General features: G+C 40.6%; 2 protein-coding genes across 2 annotated transcripts; one reads left to right on the forward strand and one right to left on the reverse strand.

Annotated features, from left to right (window-relative positions):
* Nucleotides 1-70: 70 nt before the first annotated feature.
* LOC115764466 (atrophin-1) lies at nt 71-27,957 on the forward strand. Its single transcript, XM_030707507.1, has 6 exons — nt 71-98; nt 1,854-2,325; nt 24,895-25,946; nt 26,010-26,425; nt 26,497-26,588; nt 27,624-27,957. Exons 2-6 carry the CDS (start codon nt 2,176-2,178, stop codon nt 27,747-27,749), a joined length of 1,836 nt encoding a protein of 611 aa, XP_030563367.1. The 5' UTR covers nt 71-98; nt 1,854-2,175; the 3' UTR covers nt 27,750-27,957.
* On the reverse strand, nt 15,646-21,861 carry LOC115764467 (pancreatic lipase-related protein 2). The gene is made up of 6 exons (XM_030707509.1): nt 21,499-21,861; nt 17,254-17,353; nt 17,020-17,174; nt 16,474-16,947; nt 16,130-16,283; nt 15,646-16,054 (listed from the first exon to the last, which is right to left on the reverse strand). The coding sequence occupies exons 1-6, from the start codon at nt 21,548-21,550 to the stop codon at nt 15,874-15,876; spliced, it is 1,116 nt and encodes a 371-aa protein (XP_030563369.1). The 5' UTR covers nt 21,551-21,861; the 3' UTR covers nt 15,646-15,873.
* Nucleotide 27,958: the final 1 nt, after the last annotated feature.

Consider the following 27,958-nt stretch of genomic DNA (forward strand, 5'->3'; position numbering starts at 1 on the left):
TAAAAAATTATAATAAAAGCAAAATAAATATAAAAAAAAAAAAAAAAAAACAGCACACCGCGTGCTGCCAGCATAAACAATCTGCACTGGAAGTGCAGGTGACTCCTCCTCCAGCAGCGCTGGAACACACACGCACGCACACACACTCACACACACACACTCACACAGAGACAGAGAGACGAACGCAGTTACGCAGCTTCCAGCGTTGGTTGCGTGGGAAACTGCGAAGCTGCTGTGCGACATTCGACTTGCTGCGTTCGTCGCCGACGCACGTGGCACGCCAAAAGTTTGCACCACGTTCGCTGTCTCTCTCACACTGTGCCACTAACGAGCGCGCGTGTGTGTGTCTGTGTGCGAGTGTAGCTTAACTAAAGTAAAAATAAAAGTCAAACTAAACGCAGCGTGTAATCAGCGACAGTTTCCTAAAGCCCCGCAGCCCGCTCGACCGCTCGCCCGCCCGCAGCCAGCTTCAGTCAGTCGCCAAGCTGTGATTTACAACATGTGCGTGTGTGTGTCTGCGTGCGAGTGTGCGTGTGTGTTTGCGTGCGATTTCTAATTGAAATTAATGTTCATCTGCGCCTTGTAATTTGATACTGACTAAAGCATACATTTATCAGCGTTTTTAATGCCAGGACTCTGACAAATAATGATAAGCGCCCCGCAGGCCCGTCCCAGCCCCAAAAGCCAAGACAAGCCAACGCAGCTGACAAATGTGTTTCGCCAGCACCACACAAAAAAAGCCAATTGTTGCCAATAAATTTGCTTGCAACTAAGAAATTTAATATAGAAATTTTATATAATATTCGAATATTTCTTTTATAAATTAAAATATAAAATGAAATTAAAATATCTCCAATCTAGAACACAAATCAAGGACATCTAAATATATCTTTTGAATATCCATTTTTTTTACAAATATTTCTCAAATATTGTTCTATTTAGGAAATATACATTTTATTTTATGGCATGGATCATATTGAAGGCATATTAAATTGAATTTAATTTGGTTGGTAAGAGCTGTAAGGAGGAGGGGGAAGTGTGTGAAGTGCATTTCCTAAATACGTATGTACACTATGCGAGAATCCAATTACCAAGTTTGGTACAGCTAGCTCTTCGAGTTCCGCTTAAGAAACCAAGTCTATTGAAAAACAAAATGATAAGCCTGTACCTGTGCATGGCATACAAGAATATACAAATATATTTATATGCAATTTCAAATCTCTAGCTTTTGCTAGTTTCTAAAATCAACTTGAATTCAGCTTGTCGTTCTGATTAGCCATATATATGTATATATACATATGGTCGGAAATGCTTGGTTCTACCTTTTATTGTTCTCTGGGAGTTTATGTTTCTAACTATTCTCTTAAATAGATGTACGAAATTAAAACAACTATATGCTTTAGCATATAATTACCGTTCCTTTACATTCCGACATTTTAAAAAAAATTTCAGATATTTTAATCTTTTAATAAGTATAGTTGCAAAGGTTATTGGTAGCGACTTTTTAGACCAATCCAGCCATATACCTGTTCCGCTCCATTTTGCCGATTACCCGCATTAAATCCATGTCCATAAATAAAGCTAATCGCTTTAAAAGTTGGTGATTTCGTGGCGAATTCCATGTTAGAAACGCAATTTATGGCTCAAGTATCTGTAAATACAGAAAAAACACACACACATGTGGCACACGTAGTTGTGACTGACTGAGCTGCCTGGCGAGGGTGGCCCCTCGAGGGGTATCAGAAACACTCAACACACACACTCAAATACAAGTGGATGCAATCAGAGTGTTGAGCCCTCTGATAAATTGTTGTCGCAACGTTTTCACAAGCGATTTGAAATCGAATGCAAAGTGAATTGCAGTTGGGCAGCATGCGAAGGAAACGGAAAAGCAAAGAAAATTGAAAATTGAAAATTGCTCGAGTCGATAAGCAAATGGACTGAACACAACCGAGCACACGGCTTACACTCGCAGGGTCCAGAGCAACATAATGTTTGGGTCGTCTTGTGATTACATAATCCCAATAATGAGACACTAACCAGAGAGAGAAAGAGCGCGCGAGAGAGAGAGAGAGAGCGAGCTAGCGAGCGAGCGAGAGAGCAATTCAATTGTGTATAAACCTGCAAGCAATAATTCAACACACGCCAAGCACACAGGCCAGGACTCCATCAAGGATGCCCTTTGGACGCAAATCACCGCTGGAGGCGCTAGCCCTGCCCGGCGTCATGCTCGCCTACAAGTACAGCCAGTTCCGGCAGCGTCGGCGCGAGGCAGCCAGTCGTCGGGTCACCGAGCGCGAACTCTCTGCGCTGCATCATAAAATTGTAAGTAACAACCGATCGGCCAGCACCCAAAAAGCAGGCTAACATGCAACAGAAATACACTAAGAAAAACAAACGTTTAAAATATATATACTTTTGTTTTGGGTTACTTAAGAACAAGTTAACTGTACGGAATCATTAAGCTTTTAGTCTCTCACTCTTTGCTTTCAATCTAATTTTTTTTGAATATTCTGGCAACTTTATTAAAATAATAATGTGAGAACTGAGAAATCCTGCATATAACTGTTTATTGATGTCATCCTCTTAGACACAAAACAGAAGTAAATTTCTTATCCCCATCTCTCTCCTTCTGCATCTTGTTCATCTATATTCACATATTTTTCACCAATCTGGCATGTTCGTAAGCCAACAAAGTTAATAACTAATTTAACACCGGAAAACATTTTTCGCTATTTTTACGTAATCTGGCAACTCTATTACAATAGCGACAATCTTGCCAAATATTTTCCTCTCTCAATTCAATTAAATTCAAGCACAATCTTAAATTACTTTTAAGCAAGCTGGCAACGTTTATAAGAACTCGTCCTCTGTGCCTCTAAACTTATTTTTGCCTTTAATTAAGCTACGTATTAAAAATATGGCAACACTTACAAAAACTTTCTGAAATCTCACGAAAATATCGTTAAACTCAATTCGCCCCCTCGCCTTAGCCATATGACGCTTTAAACTGGAGTGGGGATTTCGAGTTTAATTTGATGAATAAGTTCATTCGTTCATTTTCTGGCCGTGAACTAAATTGTTCATTTAGCTCACTTGTTCAGTTATTCAGTCGGTCATGAACGTTGAATACGGTCATAAACTATTCGCTTAGTTCAGTTATGCACTAAATCAAGAACAATTATATATTTGTTCAGGTATTTTGCATGTTTTCAGTTACAAAAAATGTTATACTTAAAAGTTGTAACTTAGAAGTCAACAAGTCAAAAGTGAAATCAAAATCCCGCTACCTTTTATGTTTATTAAAAACTAAGCATGCCAAAAGAATACATCGTTCATGACCGACTGAATAGCTGAACAAGTGAACTAAATGACCGATTTAGTCCACTAATCACTGAATAAGTTCAGTAGTTCATTTTAATGCCCCGTTCAATCGAACTTGGTTTGAGCTAAACGACAAAACTCTACTCTAAACTATCTGGCAACTCTTCAAAGCAAGCAGAGTTGATATATCAAAGCAACTCTTAACAAATCTTTGGCTTTATCTCTCACTCTCCCCCTGTCCTTGTTGTCTGATTGCAATGCTCAACCTCATTGGTCAAAAGATTACACAGCATATTAAAGCAGGTTGGATTTTTTTACAGTGTATTCGCCTTTTATGCTCAGCACATAAAACTGGCAATAAAACCGTAGAATGATGCCGGCAGCCTTTATCAAAGCTGCAGGCATCATTAGCTACAACAACAACAACAAAAGCAGCAAAGTTTTTAAGTGCCTACAAAAGGCGTTGACTGCGCAGCGACTGCGCTGCCGCGGCCGCTGCTGCTGCTGCTGACATCCTTTTGACATTTTAAAGTGTTTCCTGCGGCTGTTGTTGTTGTTGTTGTGCTTGTTTTTTATGTACAATATTTGTTTGCTTGGGTCTCACATTTAACTTCAGCAAATAGTTCGTAAAAATACATGTACAAATCGCCAAAGGTGAGGTTTAGCTTAGTTTTTGTCAAAGCTACTAAAAATAAATAAAAAAATAAATAAAAAAAAGTTGGGGGACTATAAAAAGTGTCGTAAATTTATGTGACATTTCATATATGCATGCGAGTGTGCATGTGTTTGTGCGAGCCTGAGTATGTTTGGAAGTGTGAAATTATTTGCATTTTAGGCCAAAATTCAAAATGGGGCCTGCTCTATGGGGAACATTAACAAATAAGAACTGCAATAATGTGTACAAAATATATATGAGGGGGGCCACTGGGAGATGAATTGGAGGAAAAACCAAAAATACCTGAGCACTTGACACCAATGCGAATGCTTAAATCAAGTGGAAATTGTTGTAGACTGAAAAGGTCTGAAATAATATTTCGTAAAATCAGGCAAGCAAAAGACGAATACATTGATAAGATGACGATGATGTTGTTATACAAGAATTAAATACTTACCTTTTGCTGGTAGAGAAGTTTTAGACAATATCCACAATATATCCAAAGCTGATGAGATTTTGTTCGCATAGCGTAGACAGACGAAGATGTTTTCATACTAGAAATAAATGTTTACCCATTGTTCCTAGATAAGTTCTATAAAATGTATATTCACAATTTTCACCTTACAGGCACTACAATGGACCTTTAACATCAATAGTTTTATATATCTATTCTTCTTAAAATTCCCAACTACTTAAAGCAAGAGAGTTCTTCCGTTTGCATTTCCTGTGCCTTCGACTTGTTGTTATCAGCAGCGCTTTGCATAGACGTAAGCCTAGTGCATATTATAGTGGAAAAACAGTACGCGCTGCCCATTTACATGTCAGCAACAACAACAACTACAGCAACAACAACAATAACAAGAGCAACAACAAGAAGCAAATGAACAACGCGACACTGTGAGAAAATGTTTAGCTTACTTGAGATTTTACGAGACTTGTTGAAAATTTATGACTTGCTCAAAAGGCATAGGCAGGCTGACATATACACAGCACACACACACACACATACATATAAACACACACATTTCAACACTTATATAAGGACATCAACAAGAACTGTGAACTGGGCAATTGCATATGCACAAAATACTTAAAAACTGGACGAGTTCTCGCTGCCTGCTTTGCATAAAATCTGACGCGTGACTGTAATTTTTGCACGCGACCTTGAAAAAGCACAACAAATACACACCGACACACAAACACGCACACAAACACACACTCTTGGCACACGAAAATGCTTTTATGCAACATTAGAGAAAAGAGGTTGAAAAAATTGATAAAAGCCGAGCTGCGTATTAAAATGCTTTTACAATTAAATGGCCAGCAAAATGCGAAATGCAAAAACTAAAATTGCCTGTACACCTGAGTGTGATGTGTGTGTGTGTGTGTGTGTGTGTGTGTGTGTGTGTGTGTGTGTCTGGGCCAACAATTAGGCTAATGCCAAGGGCCATGTGCGAGTTTCAGGCTAAGAGGGAAACCTGCAAATGGATGGGCTTCAAATTTATGCGCAACGCCTCAAAGCGAGCCCAAATGAGGCCGACTGAAGGCAAAAAATGAAGTGAAGCCGAGAGCTTCAAGTGGAGCGGGCTAAGGGTAAGCTTCTATCTAAACAATTTTGTGCTACAGCCAACAGGCATTTTAATTAGCTGACAAAGTTAAGGGAAGTAAAGGTAGCAGAGTGTAGCAAAGTAAAGCAATGAGCTCATTATGACACTTGTCATGGAAAAGCATAAGCCGGTCGTATTCTCAGAAGCATGTTTCAGCAACAGTTCGAAATAGGTAAGGTTCCTTTGAAGGTGAGAACTGATTTGAAAGTCAAGAAATTTTTAAATTTTAATAGACTTAATTTAAGACCACGTGCGAAGTACAGAAATTGCTTGTGCCGCTTCAGAATGTTAGTTTAATATTACAATTACCTTTATAACTCCCTTCACATGGCTGATCACATTATAACAGATAACTGAGCACTGTTAACTTAACATCTATATAAAAGATACGACAGACACCCTATAGCTCCCTGTAAATGTCTGCTCACACTTCAGTTAAAAATTACAAACTCTTTTATGGCTCACTTTACCTAGTTGTTCACTCTTTAGCAGACAACTGAGCACTGTTAGCTCAACATCTTTATAAAAGATCTGATAGATCCTTTTATAGCTGCCTTAACATAGCTGCTCACTCTTAAACAGATAACTGAGCACTGTTAACTTAACATCTTTATAAAAGATGCGTTCTGTTATGAGGCTCTTAGTTTATATAGTGAATGCCTCTGTTCTGTGACATTCTGTTCATATTCTAACCGGCAATATTGGGCTCAATTCCTGTTGTATTTTATACTACCAGTTCAAAGGCACAGTAATGTGATTTTCACACTGTTAGTGAATGTGCCGCTGATGCCTAATATAACATATGAGATCTTAAATAGAGCTCTTTATTTTAATAACTTAGAAAGAGAAAGTCGTCCGTATGTGTTCTTCAAACTGTAAGGCTAACTCGGCAGACACTGTTAGTATACATAGGTAGAGCTTAACAGAGTTATGTCAAGTTTAAAAGCTACTTAAGCTCTTAACATTGGTTTTAGGTAATAATTTCATACATCCAAACTTTACATTCATGAAAAGTTATGGTAAAAATTAGTTTTGGGCATTTTCTTTTCCGTTTTAAGCAAATCCTTAATGTATTCATTAAAAAATGACTACAAACAGAAGTGGAAGCTTTGAAGTCTCCTCATAGGTTCACATAATTCCCAAAAGCGTAAGGCGACAAAGTGCCTGGCATTGCGTATACGACACGTACACGCACCAGAGAAGGCGCTCGCCACTCGCCTGTCGCTGTGACATTTCCCAAATGCCAGCGCAGCCGCTGACGGCTGAGAATTGGCCACAGCTGATTGCTGAGCGTTGATGGCTTCTAATTATGAGATGTTCGTTGGAAGATATGCATAAATATTCTGTGGCACGCGGCGTATGCGCGATATGTTATTCATGTAAACTGGCATAAAATATGACGCATACCAGGCCTAGTCCCAGGCCATTAAATGTTGATTAGCGAACGGCAGTTAGTGGGGCGCTCGCCTGCGCGCAGAGTCTCTATTTAAAAGCCAAACGCTGTCAAATGTTAACAAACAGACCGAATTTTATGTTGACAACTCGCGTGACTATGCAACATAAACAAAATAGATAAAGAGAAAGAGAGAAAAAATAGACACGCGCACAAATATTTGCCACATATTTATTTGCCGTTTTTGTGTTTTTTTTTTTTTGTTTCGGCCATCCTGCAAAATTTATAATTTAGTTGAGCGGAAATCGCAACTACAAGGACTCGACATTGGAAAGTGCTTGAAATTAATGGGCTTTACCTTCCGGCTCGACAATAGAAAATTCCTGTGCTGCTGCTGCTGCTGCTGGCGATTATTATTATTGGGCCCCAAGCAATTTGCAGCTTGGCCGAACAATTGCTGAGATGCAGAGAGTTTGACCACACCAAATTTGACTTGGCAGCCGGGCAGAAAAAAAAATAAAATAAAAACTAGCTTAGTCATCCGATTGCAGCAGAGAACTTGCCCAATGCCAAACCAAAACTGGCCCCAAACTGGGCCTTGGCTTTGCCTTTCGCTACGTTTCGTTTCGTTAGTTTTTGTGGTCACAGACAGCCAAATAAATCACACAAAGCGTTTGAAAATAATTTCGTTTTTACTGCTCCTGTCCAACGCCCCCTCAATCCAGCCCTTTTTCATGTACTACAACGTTATAAATGTGCTTTTGATACAGCGCTCTGGGCCACATAATTTTTACCTGTTTACGTAAGCCCTAGGCCACAATTGGCCATTGGCTGCTGCTGCTGCTGCTGCTGCTGTTGGCCAACAGACGCGACCAAATAAATCATTAAAATCAAACATTAATCAACTTGATGACCGTTAAACACGTGCGATACTTCCATAACAAACACACACACATACGCAGCTCAACCGGATATCCGCATGGCGGCCATTGCTTTGTTTCCTCGCCAAGCGCCAAGTGGTTGAACTTTTGTGTCACCCGCTTCGGTGGCAGCAGCGCACGCAACGTCCTCGCAGGCCCACAATGGCGTATTTAACTTTATTAAATGCTTCTACACTGTGCGAAAAAAGCTAACGAAAGCGAATCTAAACATTTTAAGCAAATATTATTAGCAGTCTGTTTTAAAGCGGAAGAAATTAATCTGTAGATAAAAAGAAATAAAGCAGAAATGGAAATTTGTAATTGCTATTGGATTTGAGCCAGCGACCTGCCGCTTCTGTAAGAATTACAGCTGCCTTAAAATCGTTTTTAAGTTTCCATTTCTGCTTGCCTCACGTTTCTCTCAGTGTAGTTTAGAGTCTTTTTATGTCGCCGTCAAAGTTTCTTTGTCGTCTCGACCGCTTCCGTCTGCTCATGAGCGCCCCTCCCCCCGCAGCGTGCCCGTTGCTGTCTCTACCCTTGCAATTAGAGTGCATTAAACCTTAGTGTTTACGCATTTCAGTTCAAGTCGCTGCCATTGTTGTTGCTATTCTGGTTGCTGTTGTTCTTGTTGTTGCCATGGTTCTTTTCGGTTTACAATCGGCTTCTGCGTTCGCCTCACGTGCTGCACTCGACGTGCCTGGCAAAAGGGTTGCCCGGCGCAACGTACCCGCCTCGCCAGCTCCACGCCCCACGCCAGGGTGTGGCAATGCATTAGCGCAGCTCACGCGATGTCTGCGCTATTAAATCCTGCATATATATACAATAGTGTATATAGTAAGTACAGCACGTACATCCATATGGATATGGCTGTTGTTGTTGTTGTTGACGATGTAGCATTTATTTTAATTGCATTGATTGAAGCGTTTAGAGTTTTGCGTGGGTTCTGGCGGGTGCTTAAAGCTGAACGGCATTGAATTGCGCTTGGAGAGCGCCCATAATTGACTAGCATATAAATTCAGATAGCGTATGCGACATGGTGTGCATACTAAACATTACGTGAAATGACTTAGGATATTCCAAGGCTCCTCAGTGATAAGTCAAGGAATTGGTTATGATTTGGTAAAATCAAAATCGATAGTTCTAAGAATCAGAAAAATGTCTTCTAAATATGATTTGATAATCCTTAATGAGAAAAACTTTAAAAATACAACATATTTTTACTAAGCTAGAGTAAAATTATATTGAAGTTCGGGAAGATTCAGATGATTCAGAAGCTGTTTAGGTTTTCAAATATTTTCTTCTGCCTTAAACTAACATGCAAATCTTTTGCCGAGAGAAACTTAAATAAGTCACAAACTAAGTTAATATTTGCTATTCCCAAGCCTGTTCCCTCACCTATCATTAGTTTTATTATGACTACTCTAAATACATGTCGCATAGAGAAACTTTTAGATAAGTTACAAACTAAAATTTAGTTTAAGAAATATTTGCCATTTCCCAAGCTGTCTTTAAAGTTATTGTGGTTCAATGTTTTTATTACTATTATTAGTTTTGTTAAACTTTTAAAAAATATGTTGCGTTGAAAGAAACTTTATAGATAAGTTACAAACCAAACCAAACGAGTTTTTGCTTTTTGCAGGTCAAAGACTCGATTGTTATGCGAACTTTCGAACACAGCTCGATGCAATTCCGATGCAACAAAATACTCTGCACTTTTATCTCTCTCACTGTTTATCTTACTCTGCGCTTCTCTCTCTGGCTTGCCTTTGTTTTCAAACTACAATCAGATGTATATTTTGCCGCTGGCTTGTCATTTCATTATGCGCTCAAAGTTAAAGCCACAAAAGTTGCAGCTTTCATTTAAGGCTACATTGACCATATCGCTGCATAACTCAAAGCGCGCAGCAAAGAACTTTGTTGCAATATTCAAGCAGGCACAACTTGTGGATACCCTGCAACTGTGCATAACCCATGAGTAGTCGGCTTGCTCGCTTGTACTCAACTTCAAGTGCAACTACCTCACTATCACTTTTACAGGGTATATAAAACGGTTGGCGCAAAACTAAAAGCTTGTAGCTAAAATATAAAAGGACAATGTCATAAATTTGCAATGCACGCCGCCGCATGGCAGGAAATGGAAGACGCGAAATTGGAAAAGCGCCCACAAAATCTATACCCAGAACACACATATACGAGCACACGCACGCACACACACACACAAGCACTAGAGCACAATGGACGCACAACACTTTTAGCTGAAAAAAAATAAAAAATGCGTTTGCTTTAGCCGCTCAGCGCCCCTCTCTGATTCCCTCTGATTCGCGGCCCTTTACTCAAGGCCGCATTTTCAATTAAATTTATTGTTTTGTCTGGCAAATGCTTTCAATCGGGTTGCCATTGCGCGCCGCGACAATTGTTTTAAATGGACCCTGGCAACGCCCACGCTTTAGCATCAATTTCTGATGCGCTGCAAAGTAGGCAATGCTTTTTTCGCTATATTTTCTTTTTGCATTCACAGCTCATTTAAAATCCGTTTGAGTTTTAACAGCAAATGTTCTTCTGCCGCACTCGTCACACAAAAGCGCACTTCTGCGCTCTTGTTGGAATTGAGTCGATGCCATGGGCAACCACGCCCCTGCCCCGGCAGGACCCCACCGACTGCTGCTGCACGGCAACTGCACAGGCACAAAAATATAAATGGCGAACTCTGCTTTTGGCCCACACACACACACACACACACACCGTCATGCACAGCTAAACAGCTCATATGCTTTCAGCAGGCAATGCATTACTCTTTTCCTCTCCACACTCCCCCTCTGCTCTAACGTTATTCAGTTCCCTTGCCCCTTGCCTGTCACTCCTTGCCTGTTACAACTTTTAAATGTGCCATTTCGCTGACTCATTTCGCAACTAACGGCTAACTAAGTTAACTAGTATATCACTTACACTTGTCCACCCCCACCCCCCTTTTTCCATTCACCTGCCTTTCTGCTGGTTCCCCTCCCCGCTCTACCTATTCAACGCTGCTTTCAGTTCCTGTCAGCTGGCTTTCAATGAATAAACCAAAATGGCATCGCAGCGGCAATTTCCACTTTTCACTTTTTGCCCGTTGTATGTGCTAAAAGCCATAATTACGCCTGATGAGGCTGCTCTCAGCGCGTGTGTGTGAATGTGTGTGTGTGCGCGCTATTTAGTTGGCAAATTTGACACTTTTGTCACAATTTTCTATGGCTGCACTTTAGCAGGCACTGTGTGTGCATGTCCTCGCACATGGCACACGATTCGTTGTCATTGTTGTCCATGTTGTTGTGCGTGTTGTTGTTATTGTTGTTGTTGATGCTGCCACTGTTATCTGTCTGCCCAAGTTTTGCAATTAGCCAGCGCGTCTATTGATAAATAACAGCCACAGTGAGCGACAATAAACATGGCACACAGCCACACAATTTTCAAACAAGTAATTATATGATTTTACAACGGTTTATAGAGTATTTAACAGTTTGTTCCGCCGGAAAGCTGCGTTAAATTAAATTAAAATTTTAAAATAATGTGCACAGAGATGATTATATACATAGACCTTTCAAGCCAGAAACGAAAACTTTAATAATAAATAATATATATATTTAAATAATTGTTAATTGGGTTTTTATTTTTAATAAGTTAAGTTCTTCCTTTTTTTTTATTTATGCTGAGCTCCATCTTTATAACTTTTATATTTTATAATTTCTATATATTTTTTTGATTTTCTTATACCGAACAGAGCATTTTTTTACTATTTAAAATTTATTGTATAAGCTCTTTAAAACTGTTTACATTTTTGTTTAAGCTGAGTTAAATCTTTTGTTAATCCGCCATTCAACCAATTTGTCTATTTATTAATTATATTGCAAATTTGTGTACAATTTTCGTTGGGAAGTTGTTTAATTGTAGGCCGTATGGCATGGAGTCCCTCGCACATTACAGGCTTCAATTAGGCGCCTACACGAAACTTGTTTCGTTTAGATGGTTGGATGGTATTTAATTGGATTTTAATGTGTGCGGCAATTAGAACATCCTGGAAATTAAGAGCAAACATATCATGTTCTAGCGCACACACTCTCTTTCTCTCTCTCTCTCTCTCCCTCTCTCTCTCTCTCTCTCTTTAAATGTATCCAATTCTCTTCCTTTTTTAACATCTTGTTAGCTTTAATGAGCTTGTTCGCCTGCTGCTCGCTATAAAAATGTATAAAATATTGAGGGCTACTCCGGCTGTGTGACATGAAAAGCATATTAAATGCAATAAATTCACTTAGTTACAACATATAACTCACACACAGATACACACACACACACAAACATGCGCACACATATATTGACTCGCCGACACCTAAACGTCGCCGATATTAATGCAATTTTCATGACATTGTTGCGCCTGCCAGTATGCAACAAATAAACAGACACATACATCAGAGAGAGGAGAGAGTAAGTCGCCCTGTTGTTGTCTAACATAATAGAATTGTTTATTGTCTTTCTCACACTGCTGGCCTGCACTATGTCTCGCTCACTCGCTCTGCCGCCAGACATGAACATTTTTTGCATATGTTAACATTTTCTTGCTGTTAAACATAACTGTTGATTCCTGCTAATAACACTTCTTACTTATGTTAACTCTTCTCTTAACATATTCTACTATTTAACAGCTGTTAGTTCATTTCTATATACAAAATGGAAACGATTATTATATTGACAAGCTCCTTATACATGCATACTCCTTATCAGTGCTTCATTACAGGGTATATCAAGCACAGAGGCTGACTCAGCTCTTCTGCTAGCATGCATAGTAAACATAAAAGCGACGCTGTGCGCGCAAAGCGAAAAGCTTATCGATTTAATTAATTTTTTTCGGGTGGCCTTATTGGATTTGAGTACCTTAGAATTTAAAATTGCAAAATGTGTGCAGGGCCAACGAAAAACAAGCTGGTGTTGTCATGTTAACTGACTGACTGACTGACTAACGAAACGATTGACTGATTGAGTACATGCAAACTCATGTTCTGAGTAGCCTATTTCGAGGTGTCAAAATGTCTGACACACTTATGAGCCGGCGGACCCAAAAAGGAAAAATACATAAGAAATGTATTAAATTACATGAGAGTTGAGTTATAAATAAATTATGGATACAGGGCAAATACGACAACAATCAATTTGAACATCAATCAATCAATCAGTCAGCCTGGCTGTAAAGTGGCAGCTGGATCTAGAGGCCCATTTCCATCCAACAGCTCATTAGACAACGCCCATGACTCAGCGACATGTCATGTGTGGGAGCTGTGTGTGGGAGGTGTGTGTGTGCTGCGTGGGTTGGCTCGTTTACCAGGCCAGTATTGAGCTCATTTTGCACGTGTCTGCACCTTGTTCAGAAGCCATTGTCATGTGCGACATGGTCATGGCATGCCAGCCAGCCGTAGAGCAACCCCCTAAAACGATAATCATAAACACAACTCACATTTAATTGGCCCCCCCGAACACACAACTGGACGGGCGCATATAATTGATATGCTAACTACAGGAACTATACGAGCTAGTCAGTCAAGTTCTCTTGTACATGTGCCTGGGGATTGACAAATATGGAAATGTTGGGATTGTGACTTAGGTAAACTAATTTGATTTCTCAACAAGCGACTTGTTCACATTTGCCCAACACAATCACAGCTCTAATGCATTTTTTATGATCTTCTCTTAGGCGGACAAACGTTTTTGGCGTTTCTTTTATGAGTTCTACTTTAATTTTCGCTACGTTCTGTTAATCGCATGACCCTCGTCACAGGCACAGCAGGTTTGAGGCTTAGTTTTAGGCGTGACTCACGACAAAACGCAGCCCAAGTAATTTAATTTAGTTGTCCAAAATGCGTATAACAAAAAACTAGAGAGCGCGAGAATCTAAAGACCGTCGAAGATTAAATACTCTAAAGGTATGAAATATATTTCTGAGCAATATTATTAAAAGTTTAACAAATTCTGTTTTTCACTTGCCTATTTCTGATGTAACTTTTCATGCTGCTGAATATAAATTAAATAAAAACATGTACAAATTAAATAAAGCTGCTTGATTTAAGCTGGCGTCCCCGCTTCTGTTATATTGGATTCAATATAATGTTTATATTTTATTTATTATATGAAATGTAGCAATATTATTTTCAAACATGTGACCACTTTAAAGCACTACACTACTTTATCAAGATGCTTTTACTTAGGGTATTCGAAAGCAAAATACGACATGCAAAGTGCTTGGGGCTTCGACAATGACGCAACGGGAAACCTTAGAAAACAGCAGGCAGTCAGAAGGAAGGGAAAGTAGGAGCAACAGCAAAAAAAATAAATTATATACATATATATAAAATATTAAGTATACGCCCCCAAGGGCAGCCAGCAAAAATATTTGTCCTAGCCAGGCCAACAAAATCGCAAAAAAAGAAAAGAAACAATAACAAACAAAAATTGTACTTAGTTTGTAGAATTGGGTGCCGGAACCCCAAACGAAAATATGAGCAATTGCCGGCGTAATTAAAAACTAATTAATAATATATTTTGGCCAGGTTGAGGTCGCACTATAATAGCTGTAAATTGCTTATTAGCCAAGTAGCGAACGCTTTAAAATGCAGCTATAAGCCTAGAATTATGTTAAAATAAAAAAAAACAACAACAACCGGCAGGATGTGCGCCATAATGTGCAATGAGCTGCGGCGGCGACCGATTTTCAACTCATTTCATAGGCCAGCGCTTAACGAGCGGAAGTTGTGGCAAGTAGCTGGGTAGCTGACACACCCAAGTGCAGCCAGGCTCGTGTGTGTGTGTGTGTGTGTGTGTGTGTGTGTGTGTGTGTGTGTGTGTGTTGTGTGTTGTGTGTTGTGTGTTGTGTGTGTTGCATTATTAATGAGAACTTTTTGCCTCATGCCGCCTTGGCAGATTTGAAAAACATCGAACGACGCAAGCAGCACGTGACAGCTTTACTGCAGTGCCACTTAGCTTGCGGCAGCTGTGGCAGTTGCAAGTAGTTGCTGCCGCTGCTGCAGCTGTTGCAGTTAGCAGCCAGCAGCATTTGCACCATTTGCTTAGGTAAATAACATACGCTCCATTTGAAGCTACGTTCAATGATTTGTGAATTTCGTTTGCTGAAACTAAAATTTTACTAGGTCAGCCTCTTGGGCAAGTCGTGGGTAGAGTAGGGTAGGGGGCGGGGCAAGCTGCAGCTGAAAGCCTCATTGAATTTATATTTTATAGTCGCACATAGTGCAGTCTCATTGCAAGGGCTGTAAACCTGCTGATGAAAGATGTAAATAATCTTGAAAATCCATAAAAATAAATCAAGTTTTTAACTAGGATAAATTCTCACGTTTTCACATTCTAAGGCGAATATTCAAGGTATATTGCAAATTTTATTGCTTAAAATACCATTCGAAAGGCCTTGATAACAAACTGGAAGGGATAAGAAGAGAAAGAAACAGTACTTTTACCTTTTATAACTATAAACAATTACTTGAATTATGTATCATATACTTTCGAAAGCATTTCTTTTTCGCTATCCTGCCTATGCTTCTCAACTAATATATTTCCAAATCAATTCCGTTTGTATACGAAATATATCCATTGAAGTCCACTCAAAAGCCCATTGCTGAGTTACTTAAGTCCATCCGCTGAGAATCGCATAGAAAGGCCCAACGCAAAAAAAGGCTGTATGCCAAATGCCATTCAGATCGAACGTATTTTCTTTTCTTAACACATAGACAGCTTACGTGCTAACAATACTTATAAATCAGATCACAAGACAACTTACAACTACTTAGATAAGCAACAAATACAACTAGAGAAAACTGTGGAGGGAGAAACCTTCAACTCTGGTGCGTCAAAATCACGCGCACTCACATAAATCTCACGTTAAAGGATGGAGCTCATCAGAGCTGGGAACTGTGAAGGGGGCGAGGAACATTTAACATTTTGTCACGTCAATGCGATGTTGTTGCTGAGCGTGTTGTAGTCATCCTCTTGCTGCAGTCGTGCGGCTTCCCCGGAGGCATTCGCTGTCATTTTATAGGAGATGGGCAACTGAGGTATTGACGACGGGCTGTGCCGTCCAAATGGCTTGGCACCGTTCGTCTCCAAATAGAACTTGCCGCGCAGTCTGACAAGTGTTCGGTGGAAAAACAAAATTGGAATGGATTGTGTGGCTGGGATAATTTATATCGATTGCTCTCACCTCGGATCGGTGCCGTAGCCCATGTAGGCACGTCCGTTGCCATCGCGGCAGATGCCAAACTTTGGCGATGGCTCACAGCGTTCGACGGGAAAGGCCAACGGTTGACCGATGCTCTCCACAAAGTACTCCCAGGCGCGCTGATGACTGCAGCCAACTGCAAGTAAACAGGAAGAGTCAGAAAACTTTGCAGTCGACTGCACCATACTCTGTTCACAGTGTCAGAAGTTTCCCGCTCGATCTTTGGAGGTGCTTACTAGGCTGCACCAAGCCTCTCCTCTAGCACATTGTGAACAGAGCAACCAAATGCAGCTGCAGTAAATAGGAATGAAAGTCCATCCGCTTACTAATGATGCCCAGCCAGCGATTATTGGCGATTTCCTGCCGCGCACAGCCCGGCTGCAATGGTCGTCCGCCGTTCGGATAGAAATCAGCATGGCCCATGGCCGTGGGATTGCCCAGAATGCCGCCATCCGTGTGTATGACATCGACAAAGCGCGCATCACTGGGACTCAGTCGACGATTGGAGCTGTTGCCCTCAAAGAGCGGCAGTGCCGGATCCAATGCCGTAATCCTAGTCAGCTTAATGCCCCACTCCTGCAACTGCTTGCCCGCAAAGCCGGCCACCTCGGCACCCAAGCTGAAACCAATCAGATGTATATGCTTCGCGGCATACCCGCTGGTCACCAGATAGCGCAGAAACCTGGCCAAGTAGCGTGCGGCAACGGGCAGATTCTCCACAGCGCTGGAGTACCAGGGCACAGCGACCATGGCGCTCCAGTCGACCAGTATCACATTGTAATTGCCGCGTCGCAGAAAGGCTGTGGAGCAAATAGAATGAGCTGCTGTGTGCATGTGTGTGTTGAGCCTTAGAGATTCAGAAATTGAGTTACCATCCTTCAGCTCCTGACTGCTCTGCTTCTCCCCCGTGGCGGACTCCGAGAAGCCGTGCAGATAGATGGCCAGCGGGTAATTGAAATTGAAATTGCTGCGCGCCAGTCGCACATCGTCGCTCAACTGCAGCAGCTGTGCCGCGTTGCGGTTTTTCCTGCAAGAGTAGCCCAAATGACCTTTCAATATGCACGAGCCGCGCGGACGCTACACGCCCCACCAACCAGCCAACTCACCTGGTGTACAGCAGAAACTTGATGTCCTCGCGTTCGCGTATCGCACAGCAGCTGCTGCAGCTGCCACGCGGCGCCGCGCTGTAGAAGATGGGTGAACCGGCTGCAAAGAGAGAAGGCGAAAACTCATGAGCAAAGCCGACGGCTCAATACACTGCTCGAAGCGAAAAATCTGTTACCTTCGGTTCGTCGAAGATTAAATATTTTTAGAAATGCAATTTAAGAATGAAGTTAATGCAGTTGAGTCAGCTTTAAGTAGTCTTATATAGGATAATAACATGTAAGGTGCGAATCGACTTGGTTGTTGATAATTATCAAAAAGAATACATTATGTTACATTTTGAGAGTACAACAGAAAAATACCTTCAATTAAAGTATAACAAGTCGAAAGAGACCTTCTTAGGCTTAATATCTACGAGTACATATATGTATGTAAAAGTCTAGATCTTCATCTTAAAAAATCAATATACTCATTCGCACGCTTTGTGAACAGGGTATCAAAACAATAAGCCGCGGAATTACGATTGCAAATTTTCAATTGAGCATGTGAAAAATGCCAGCAATTATTTGGAGCCAGCTAATTGAATTATTAAGCAGCTAATAAGACAGCGACAACAGCAACAGCAGCGAAAGCAACAACAACAACAACAAAACTTGGCTAAAACGAAACCAGCCAAGCGAGGCGCAAGTCAAGTTAGCCGTGAACTTGAATCTGGTATTACGATGGTGAGCTGCGAGCTACTAACAAAAAAAACGAAACTAACAACGACCACAACAACCACAAGATTGACAGCTGGAACGACAACGGCAACAACGACAACGACAACAACGACAACTACAACAACAACAACTACAACAACGACAAAAACAATAACAAACAGCAGCACGTGACGCATACGACGCGCATTACGTCTAAGCAGAGACAAATGTTAGAACGAGTGCACACATACACTAGCATATTCGCATAAACGACAAGCTCAGGCCATATGACACCACTTGAATACCCTGTAAGAGCTGTTCAAAAAGGCGCTCGACTTTTAAATGATTCTCCGGTTCACTAGCTATCTTTTGGCTGCGTCTCGCATGTTTATACCTTTTTAAAACTCTGCGGATACTTTCAAGAGGGTATACAAAATAGTCTGAATAGCTGAAACACACATAGAAAAACAATTAAAGTAACCAGACGATAATTATTACCTTTGCTAATTACACTTTTAAAAGTGAATGTCATGAAAAAGAAAAATTAAGCTGAGATTCGTAATTAACCAGGTAATTCTTCCTAGCTTTCCATTTATTCACATGTCATTCTATAGTAAGCTATATTTAATGTTTTTTACAAGACGTTTTCTTTAAGCTCTTCGATTTTTGATTTGGGATTGAAACAATAACAATCGATCACATAGTTGTAATCGAAAGCGGAAAAAAATTATCTTTATTTTGTGAGCTAAGAAATTGTTTTCACATTAAAAAAGGAATTTGAAATCGATCACGAACCCAAAGCCTAAGTTTTAATTTGATTAATTTAATTTAAATTTAATTTATGACGTCAGAGCAGTTACTCTGTGCTCGTTACCAAAGCCTTCCAGTAGTCAATGTGCCCACTTGGCTGCTGCAAAACAAGTTTTTATCAAGTTTTTTATCGAAAACTAAGAGACATTGTAACGAGGGCGTGGCACTGGGTCAACAAGGCAATGTCAATGGCAGCGCAGCCATCGTCGCCGTCTCAATCTCAATCACAATCGCAGTTGCATTCGCATTTGCTTTGTTCTTCGCTTTTGTTTTGCTACACAAATTTAGCGTTGTTTGTGCATTGAATGCATTTGATTAAATGGCCAAAATCAACTATGTTCATGACCTTAGCCAAGGCCAATTGAGTTAGCAGTTTGATTTTCCGCAGCTTCTTCTTCTCGTTCAAGATTTGCCGTTTCGCGACGTGGATTTGATATTATGCAAGTAGTTTAGAAAACTTGAATTTATGTAAATATATTACCAGTTTTTTTTTATTTAGCGGAAGAGTTTTGTGACTTTTATCTATATAAAGTTTTTTGTTGTTGTTTAATTTTCTTTGTTTTTGTTTTGTTTCGCATTCGTATTTGCTTCCACGTTTCTTCGCGTCACGCCGTGCATTTTATTTAATATAATTTTTTCTTCGCATTTAAATACTATGTACTTTTTGCTGTTGTTAATTTAAATGTTTATTTCATTTTTTTTTTTTTTTTGCTTCTGTTGACTGTCGGCTAATTATCATGCTCATTCCTCACCAATTGTTATTGTTAAATGAATAATAACATTGTTAGAGCTGATTTTTTTTTGGCCACACACCTCGCCCGGCTCTTAAGTTCTAGATATATTATGTTATTCTTAACTAGCCTGACATTGTCTGCGGTCTGAGCGGGCCATAAAAATGTTTCCATACATAATGGGCCCAAGGGATGCCCCAGATGTCATAAAACTCAGCTTAATGGGTTTTTTTTTCATTAAAGAATTGTGTGGCGCAGGGGCAGACTTCTTAGTCATCTTTGAGGTGATTTCTGACAAGCAGCTGATTTATTAAGCAAATTATACTTTAAATATTGCTGGCACTTGAGCTAGAATTTGTGAAATGTGACAAAAAAACAAAGATACATTCATTATGTCCCAGAACAAAGCTATAATACGCTCTTCAAACATGTTTAAAGCTAAGTGCTTGGCAGTTGCTTGAAGTTAAATAAAAGATCAACTGAGTTTGTGGGGGCTTTACAATATTAAATGGACTGTTGTAGGCTGTCAAATATGTACTTTCGAGCGTTTCACTGAACTCCAATGTTCTTAGTTTTATGATTAGTTTATACAGACATAACATACAATTAACATTTTTATCTTGGTTTTTAACATAAATCTGTGGAAATTAATAATAACAATAAATAGTTTAGTTTATAAGAAACATTTTTTCTATATGCATCACCAAAGTTGATGGCTTGTGCTGTGCACTATTCAGTCAGTTAGGTAATCAATCAATCAGCAAACAGAGCTTTGTTTATGAAGATTAAGTAATATTTTGGGCTAGGTATATATTTTAGACAAATATATTAGAACATATTTTAAAATATTTATATCACATAATTATTTCAACAAGCTCCAGGTTTTGGCTTGTGCTGTTCATTATTCATCAATCATTCAGTCAGGTATTCAGTCATTCAGCAGCAACAGTTCAATATTTAAAGATCAAGTGAGGTTTAGGGCTAGGTATATAATTTAGACATGGAGAATACATATATTACATAGTTATTTCAACAAGCTTTAGGTGCATTGTTTGTCAATCAGTCAGTCAGTCAATCAGTCAATCAGTCAGTCAGTCAATCAGTCAATCAGCAATAAGAGTTTTATTTATGAAGATTAAGTGAAGTTTCGGGCTAGATATATATTTTAGACATCGAGACTATATATATCACATAAATGTGCTGTGCATTGTTCTTCAATCAATCAGTCAGGTAATCAGTCAATCAGCAGCAACAGTTCAATATTTAAAGATCAAGTGAGGTTTAGGGCTAGGTATATAATTTAGACATGGAGAATACATATATTACATAGTTATTTCAACAAGCTTCAGGTGCATTGTTTGTCAATCAGTCAGTCAGGTAATCAGTCAATCAGCAGCAACAATTTAAAATTTAAAGAGCTGGTGAAGTTTTGGCCCACGTTTATATTTTGGACTTTGAGAATATATATATTATAATTATTTTAACAAGCTCCATTTAATTTTTGGTAAGTTTTATTTGTACACATTGGTACGCCCATATAACATATGTCTCCCCCTCAATTTAAGGCAGCTAATTATAAAAGCCTTGACTTTATTTATAAGTTAGTACGAATCAGATGTTCCATTGTTCATCGGCTGCCCAGTGCCAAGTCGGCCTTCTTTCACAGCTGAGTAAGCCCTCAAATAAGCAGCCAAGCCTGGGCCCCGAGTAATCCATGCATCAAATATCAACAATTGGCACTTGCGGCCACACACACTAACACACACACACGCACACCAATTTTATCTACACACAATTTATTTATAAACAAGCACATAGCTTATTTACAATTCACAACACCTTGAACTTAGGCACAAAGATTTGTGTCTAAAAGCAAGAGTAAACAGTTCGATAGCTGGCACAAAGAACACCTCAGTGGGACTGGGTGCTGAGAGATATTTGAATAATTTTATTTTTTTTCTGCTAATGCGTTAAGAGCACACGCATCTAATTTACGGCACAAACTTACCCAGCAGAAATGTAAAAACATGGCACAATGTTGAGGCAGTTGGCAAAACCATCGCAAAATATAAGCAAATGCACTTATGTGGTTTTGATCTTTAAGTGATATTTTATACACAGGTTATCAATATTGTATTTTATTTTATATTTTATCAGCGGGGCCAGCGAATTTTGGCGTGCAATGAACTTGGCACATGCTCAACCACGAAATTCACACTTTGTGAACTATTTGAATTTGTTATTATTTAATGGGCACTTCCGCATTGACTAAGCTTCGTATTTGGGCGCGTCTATAAAACACACACACACACGACTTTATTTTTAGGCAGCGGCAACAACGCTCTGTTCTGGCCAAGTTTCGTAGACGAACTGAACGCTGCTCGAGCCGCACGCTGACTGTCCGGCGATGCCGACGATGACGGCGACTGGGATCGTTGTCTAGAAGCTGTTGAGCTGTTTGCGGGCTTGGTTTGATTGCTTATTGGGTGGCAGCTTGAAATCAATTCGCACGGCCCTATGCCAAAAACAAAAGACTGAGGCAACGAACTTGATCGTCGCAATTTTCATGCATGTTCCGCCTCAGCCTGTGCCAAATATTTAGATTAGCTAATCGCGCATGCACACACATGAACACGCTGGAAAAGTCGTAAAATTGCTATTTAATTTCCTGATGTCGCACGCCTGTCGCCCGCCCAGCATACGAAATGAAGCGCTTGGATCGAAGATCGCTGCAAACTGATCGCTTTGGGTGGGCGGCAAAATAGTCAAGAACCGGGCAACGAGCCGCTTACAAAACCAAAGTTCAACAGCTAGTCGAACAGGCTTCAATTTACACGTCATTGATGCTGTGTGACGAACGGGAGAAAGGAGGGTACCACTTCTAGAGCTGTGCTTGCAGTACTTTTTGTGATTGCACTGAGAAAAATTTAGGAGCTTTTTATAGAATTTGCAGAAAGATTGCATACAAGCCTGAAATGATTTTCTAAAGATACTTTGTGCTGACTGACTGATTGACTAGCTGACTGACTCACTAACTGACTGACGGACTGATTGACGGACTGATTGACGGTCCGACTGACTGATTGCCTGCCTAACTGACTGACTGACTGCTTGACTGATTGATTGGAGATGATCAATGCGGAGCCCAACATGAATTTGCCACAGTATTTACTTTAACAAAGATTATAAATAATACTATATATAAATTCGTGTCAATTTTAGATTTTTAAATATATTTCTTAGCAGCGTTTCAAGAAGCTAGAACCTGATATAAATTGAAAAAGCCGCTTATCGAGCTTTTGGCTGTTCTCTTTTATATAATCTTTTCCGGCAGTGTATCATATCCAGCCGGTTTACCTTGACCGAATGCTGACTTTTGGATTCCATTATGCCAATAAGATGCTCTCGGCTCTACGCAGCTGATGATGCTTATCGCCTTTCGTTGACCGTAGCCAACAACTACGAGCAACATCAAAGCACATTAATTAAAGCGGTTCTGACCAACCTCAACTTAAGCCAACTTTTCTTCTTCATCTGCTCAGCTTTTGTTGCGGGTCAATTAGCGAGGCGCCGAGTTTTGCATATGCAGAGCATTAATCAATCGCCATAATTTTTGCTCAAGTTGCGGGCGGCTGTGACTATGATTTATGCATAGATTGAAACTGAAATTGCGTCTGGCTATGAAGACCGGTAGCCAGGGTCAGACTTTACAAATAATTAGCTTTGACTATGCTTTATGGCAGCTAACACCAAGCAAATTGGCATGTGTGTGTTCTCGAGGTTTTTACATTGATTGGAGCTTTAATTCGATGGCTAATTGGCCATTGCTAACAATTGGCAAGCCTTGGGGCTTGGCCCTGAAAGCCGCCAAGTGCAAGGCTCATTCTATGTTCTAGTCCATTAGCCAAGCCGAAAACCAGTTCAACAACTTCGCTCGGAGTCTGAATGAATACATTTGATGACTTCCTCGTGCCTTGAAAGGTGAAGCGCTTTAAGGTACATTGCACGCGCATTAATGCAATTGTTTATTTATATATTTACAGTAAGCGCACAATAAATGCCTAGCTGTGGCACTTCCATGAAAAAAAACAATTGACCACAATCAAACACAATCAATTTATATGAGAAATAACTGTTACTATTGTGGATAGCCGAAGACTCCATACTCTTATAAATAAAATATTGTATATAAAGTTTACAAATAATATATTTGAATGATAATCTTAAATTTTTTCCCATGACATCTATTATAAGGTCTTGAAGTCTCATTCAAACAGCGAGACTAGATTCCGAAAAGCCGGAAGTAACTACTTAAGCGTGTTACACATGTCACGACATGTTTATTATGCCCGCCACAAGGGTATAACAATAATTAAAAAAATACTTGCTGATTCACAAAATTAATGACAGCCAACAATAAGAAAAATGCAATCAAAAAGCAAAAAAAAAAAAAAACATAAAAAATGCGAATTTTAACAATTCTTTAAAGCTTTAATATATTTTATACTATTTATAAATGCATAATGACCTGCCAGAGGTCGCACTCCCACCTAGCTAAAAAGAAAAAAAAAGAGATAAAAGACAAACAAAATCCAAAGCGCCATTCGCCAATTTGGTATCAAATCGGCTATCAAATCGACGCCAATTCACAGATTTGCATATCGTATAAATACAGTTAGCCAATGCGTAGATTGAACAAAAAAAAAAAACATTTCAAATTTATTATCATCGATTGATGCTGTTTTTTATGGGCGTGTCAAATGGCTTCCGGCTGCGTCCTTGACCAGTAACATACTCTGACATAATTTACAATTAAGCAAGTGTAAATTGTAAAAAAAATTAAAACCAATATCAATTTATAGTTATTTGTTAAAATCTTTGATTACTCATCGTCAAATAAATGACATATTGATTAAAATTTCATATTTATATTCAACACAAAGATAGCTTTTCAATATGTTGTTGGCAAAGTTGGGGACGTTTAAAGTTTTGATAGGGCATAAATTAAAACTCTGCCACTTTACTTATAAATTTTTGGTGAGTTTTTGACAATTGAAATAAAAAAAACAGCATTAAGTTTATGATAAATATATTGCGAGAAATAGATCAAATTATTTTTATGCAACAAGGGGTAAGGTTCTTTTTAGAGTGATGTTATATTAATTTGATAAGGCTAACCATTTTTTAGAGCTAAATTATCCTAGAGGCCTAAAATATAAGCAACATTCTATCAAACATAGAAATGTGTTAAGTTTGATTAATTTATAAGTTTGCCATCTAGAAATTCTTTGATTTCCAACATCCAGAAAAAGTGTTGCATACTTTTGGGCTTATGCTAAAATTAATACTATCAATGCACAATCTACTGGGAATATTCTAAGAATTTTCTTTCTGGCCATTGCAGGACAAACTCCTGAGCAAGCTGGAGGAGGAAAGCGAACCGGATCCGCCTACCTCGCAGGAAGATGAATGCGTGATCTGCATCAATGCGCGGGCCACCATGCAGACCTCGCCATGTGGCCATCGAGTCGTCTGCCGGCGCTGCTTTGTGAAGACCATACAGAGCGCCGTGGCCCAAAGACTGTTGCCACTGCGTTGCGTGATCTGTCGGGCGCGGGTGAACCGACTGACTTCATCTTCAGGCAGCTGGCGCATACAGGAATCGGCCAGTAGTTATTCCATGGGTGCCAAAAGCTGGGCCTCGGCGGGTGTGCACGCTGGCGGCGTGGTGGCCTCGGCCAGCTCCTATTCCATGAACGATGCGCACAGCGAGCATCATGCATTCCACCAGCCCACGCTGCACACGGCTGCTGGTGGAAGACACCACTATGCGGCAACAGCACGTGGCGCTCATGGACGTGTCTCGCAATCGGACAGTCTGTACTCGATGAGCTCGACCGGATCGGCGGGTTCCACGTTCTCTGGCTACTCGCACTACTCCAAGACGTCTTCCATATCGAGCAGCGGTGCCTGCTCGCCAGCCTCGCCGGCAGCGGCGCTTGCAGTCAGTGCCAATCATCTGGCGCCGCCATCGCCCAGCACACACCATCATCATCATCAGCATCAGCACCAGCACCAGCAGCATCAGCATCAGGTGATCTCGCCCTCGGGCTCATCCTCGTGTTCCAGCGTTGGCTCGCTGTCGCCGCGAGATACGGGCACACATCATTCACATCATGGCGGTTGTCCCAGTGGCTGCTCGGGAGCTGTGCCACGCAAGCCGCTGCACACTCTGAGCAATTCCGCCTCCACATCTTCATCCAGCAGCAGCGGCATTGGCAGCGGCAGCGGCAGTGGCTGCATGACGCCCACGCCCACACATACCTATCCGGGACGGCGGCACGTGAAGAGCCGCATGCTGGATCTACAGAATCGACTGCCACCCATCAAGGAGTTTCGCAGTCCAGCCAAAGTGCCACATCCTTCGCCGGTGCATGTCAGCAATCCGCGTTTTCGGTGGGTTAATACTGTGCAGCATGGGATCATCCATTAATCATCCAATCCATTCATTTCCTGCAGCTACGCCTCCTACACGAAGTCAAGCGGTCATGAGATGGCGCCACTGCTGCGCGAGTCCACGTCGCCGCCGCCGGCACGTCGCCCCAGTCCCATGAATATACAGCTAAGCTGCACAGCGCTTGCCCCGCCGCCCCTTAAGGCAGGTGGAGCCAAGATTTGTCCGCTCAACGCCAAAAACTCGCTACCCAAAAATGCCTATGTGATGCCCAAGGATAAGAAGATGTCGCTTGCCGCAGTGCCGCCCACTAGCAAGGGGCAGGGCGCCGCCAAGGCCACGACAGGATGCACAGCGGGCGGCGGCGCCGCCTCCGCCCCAGGCGGCAGCGGCAAGCCACACACAACCGCTTCCAGTCGCAGCTTTCCGCTCTTCTCCAGCGGCAGCGGCAGCAGCAGTGGCGGCAACGGCAGCAATCACAGTAAGTTGATCGCGATAGATGGCGCCAGGATGGCGCAAAAATTAATTAGGTTCCGCTCAACAATTTTGCAGAGGAAAAGGCCGACAACAAGAAGAACGAATCCATGGAGCGCAAGAAGAAGGAGGAGAAACTCAAGATGAAGGCTGAAAAGGAAGCCAGAAAGGTGAGTTCCCCCCGCACTCTTCCGTGCGCTCTTAATCTCTTTCACTCTCTCACTCATTCGCTGCGCTTGCATATTGTGGGGCATAAGACTTTATTGTTTCGCCGCCAGGGGGCGCCACACGGCGCCCATTCGCATTGTTTGTAATTGGCCTCGTTTGCATCCGCTGCCGCTGCCGCTGCAAACTTTTTCATTAAGTTCGGGGCGAGCGCGTCTCCCCCCGCCGCACCCTGCCCAAATCAGACGGTGAGCAGGGTGCGGGGCGGCAGCTGCAAACAAAAAAGGTTCACATAATGCTCGTTGCACTTTTTAAGCTTGCTATTTATTGCATGTTAAACAAGCAAAGCTTGCATTCATGACTGATAGACTTGAGGATACCCAGTAATCAGTTTTTGAGTGCTTTTAGTTCCTTAAAGTTCTTTTCCTTGTCAGGTGCGTACATATACAAAAGCTGAACCTTTTAAATTATTTTAAAATATATGTGCGACTATCCCATACCCTGTAAAAGTGAAATCTATAGAAAATTGACAAATGTAGCATTAATTGGCGACTTCATTTGGGTGCAGCTTTAATATTCTTTAGCTTAAAGCTAGCGTATAGGTGTCTTACACCTAATAGATACCCTGTAATCAGAGCTGAACATGTCCATTAATCCCTAATAATTACAGAACAAAATATTTGAATAAAGTCATGGATACAAGCACATATGTTAAGATAGTAGCTGATCGTCTAACAGATACCCTCTAAAAACAAATAAACAAATAAATTAGTTAGATCAGTTCACTGCACCTTTCATAATATTATGATCAGTACATTAAGTAGTGACAAGTTCCTTATATTTTTTAATAAAACATATGACAGACTAACATAAATGTGTGCCATTATAGTCAGTACTGCATATACCCCATAGAGCTGACTTTATTTAGCGAGATTGAAACTAACATTTCGCCCAACATTAATTAGAAGCATAACGTTATAATGTTGCTGCTTATATAACGGGTTATTATAACTCATTTTGTGCATTTAATATAACGGCAGGAGGAGAAACGCCTGGCCAAGGAGGAGGAGCGACTGGCCAAGCTGCATGCCAAGGAGGAGAAGAAACGTGGCAAAAAGGAGGCCAAGGAGCTATTATTGGCAAACGATGGCAATAATAAGAAATAAAGTTAATTAACGTGCAAAGTTAATGTTCAAATTACAAACGATAACTGGCATCTGTATTATATCAGGCATTATACAGACACGAGACACACACACACACACACACACACAAATCCATGCACACATCACACATAGACGAGCTTGATTGTATTTATAGGATATTTATTTCATTTAACGGTATGTACAATAAACAAATTCATTTTTTCTACAAT

This window comes from Drosophila novamexicana, unplaced genomic scaffold (assembly GCF_003285875.2).
Source record: "Drosophila novamexicana strain 15010-1031.04,08,12 unplaced genomic scaffold, DnovRS2.1 tig00000858-arrow-arrow-pilon, whole genome shotgun sequence".
NCBI classification, from domain to species: domain Eukaryota; kingdom Metazoa; phylum Arthropoda; class Insecta; order Diptera; family Drosophilidae; genus Drosophila; species Drosophila novamexicana.

Coding starts and splice junctions, on each gene's coding strand:
- LOC115764466 (XM_030707507.1), top strand. CDS start 2,176: ATGCCCTTTGGACGCAAATCACCGCTGGAGGCGCTAGCCCTGCCCGGC. Junction 26,426..26,496: donor CGGCAACGGCAGCAATCACA/GTAAGTTGATCG, acceptor ACAATTTTGCAG/AGGAAAAGGCCGACAACAAG. Junction 26,589..27,623: donor CTGAAAAGGAAGCCAGAAAG/GTGAGTTCCCCC, acceptor ATATAACGGCAG/GAGGAGAAACGCCTGGCCAA.
- LOC115764467 (XM_030707509.1), bottom strand. CDS start 21,550: ATGGTTTTGCCAACTGCCTCAACATTGTGCCATGTTTTTACATTTCTG. Junction 17,354..21,498: donor TGTTTTTACATTTCTGCTGG/GTAAGTTTGTGC, acceptor CTCTCTTTGCAG/CCGGTTCACCCATCTTCTAC. Junction 16,055..16,129: donor GGCTACGGCACCGATCCGAG/GTGAGAGCAATC, acceptor AACACTTGTCAG/ACTGCGCGGCAAGTTCTATT.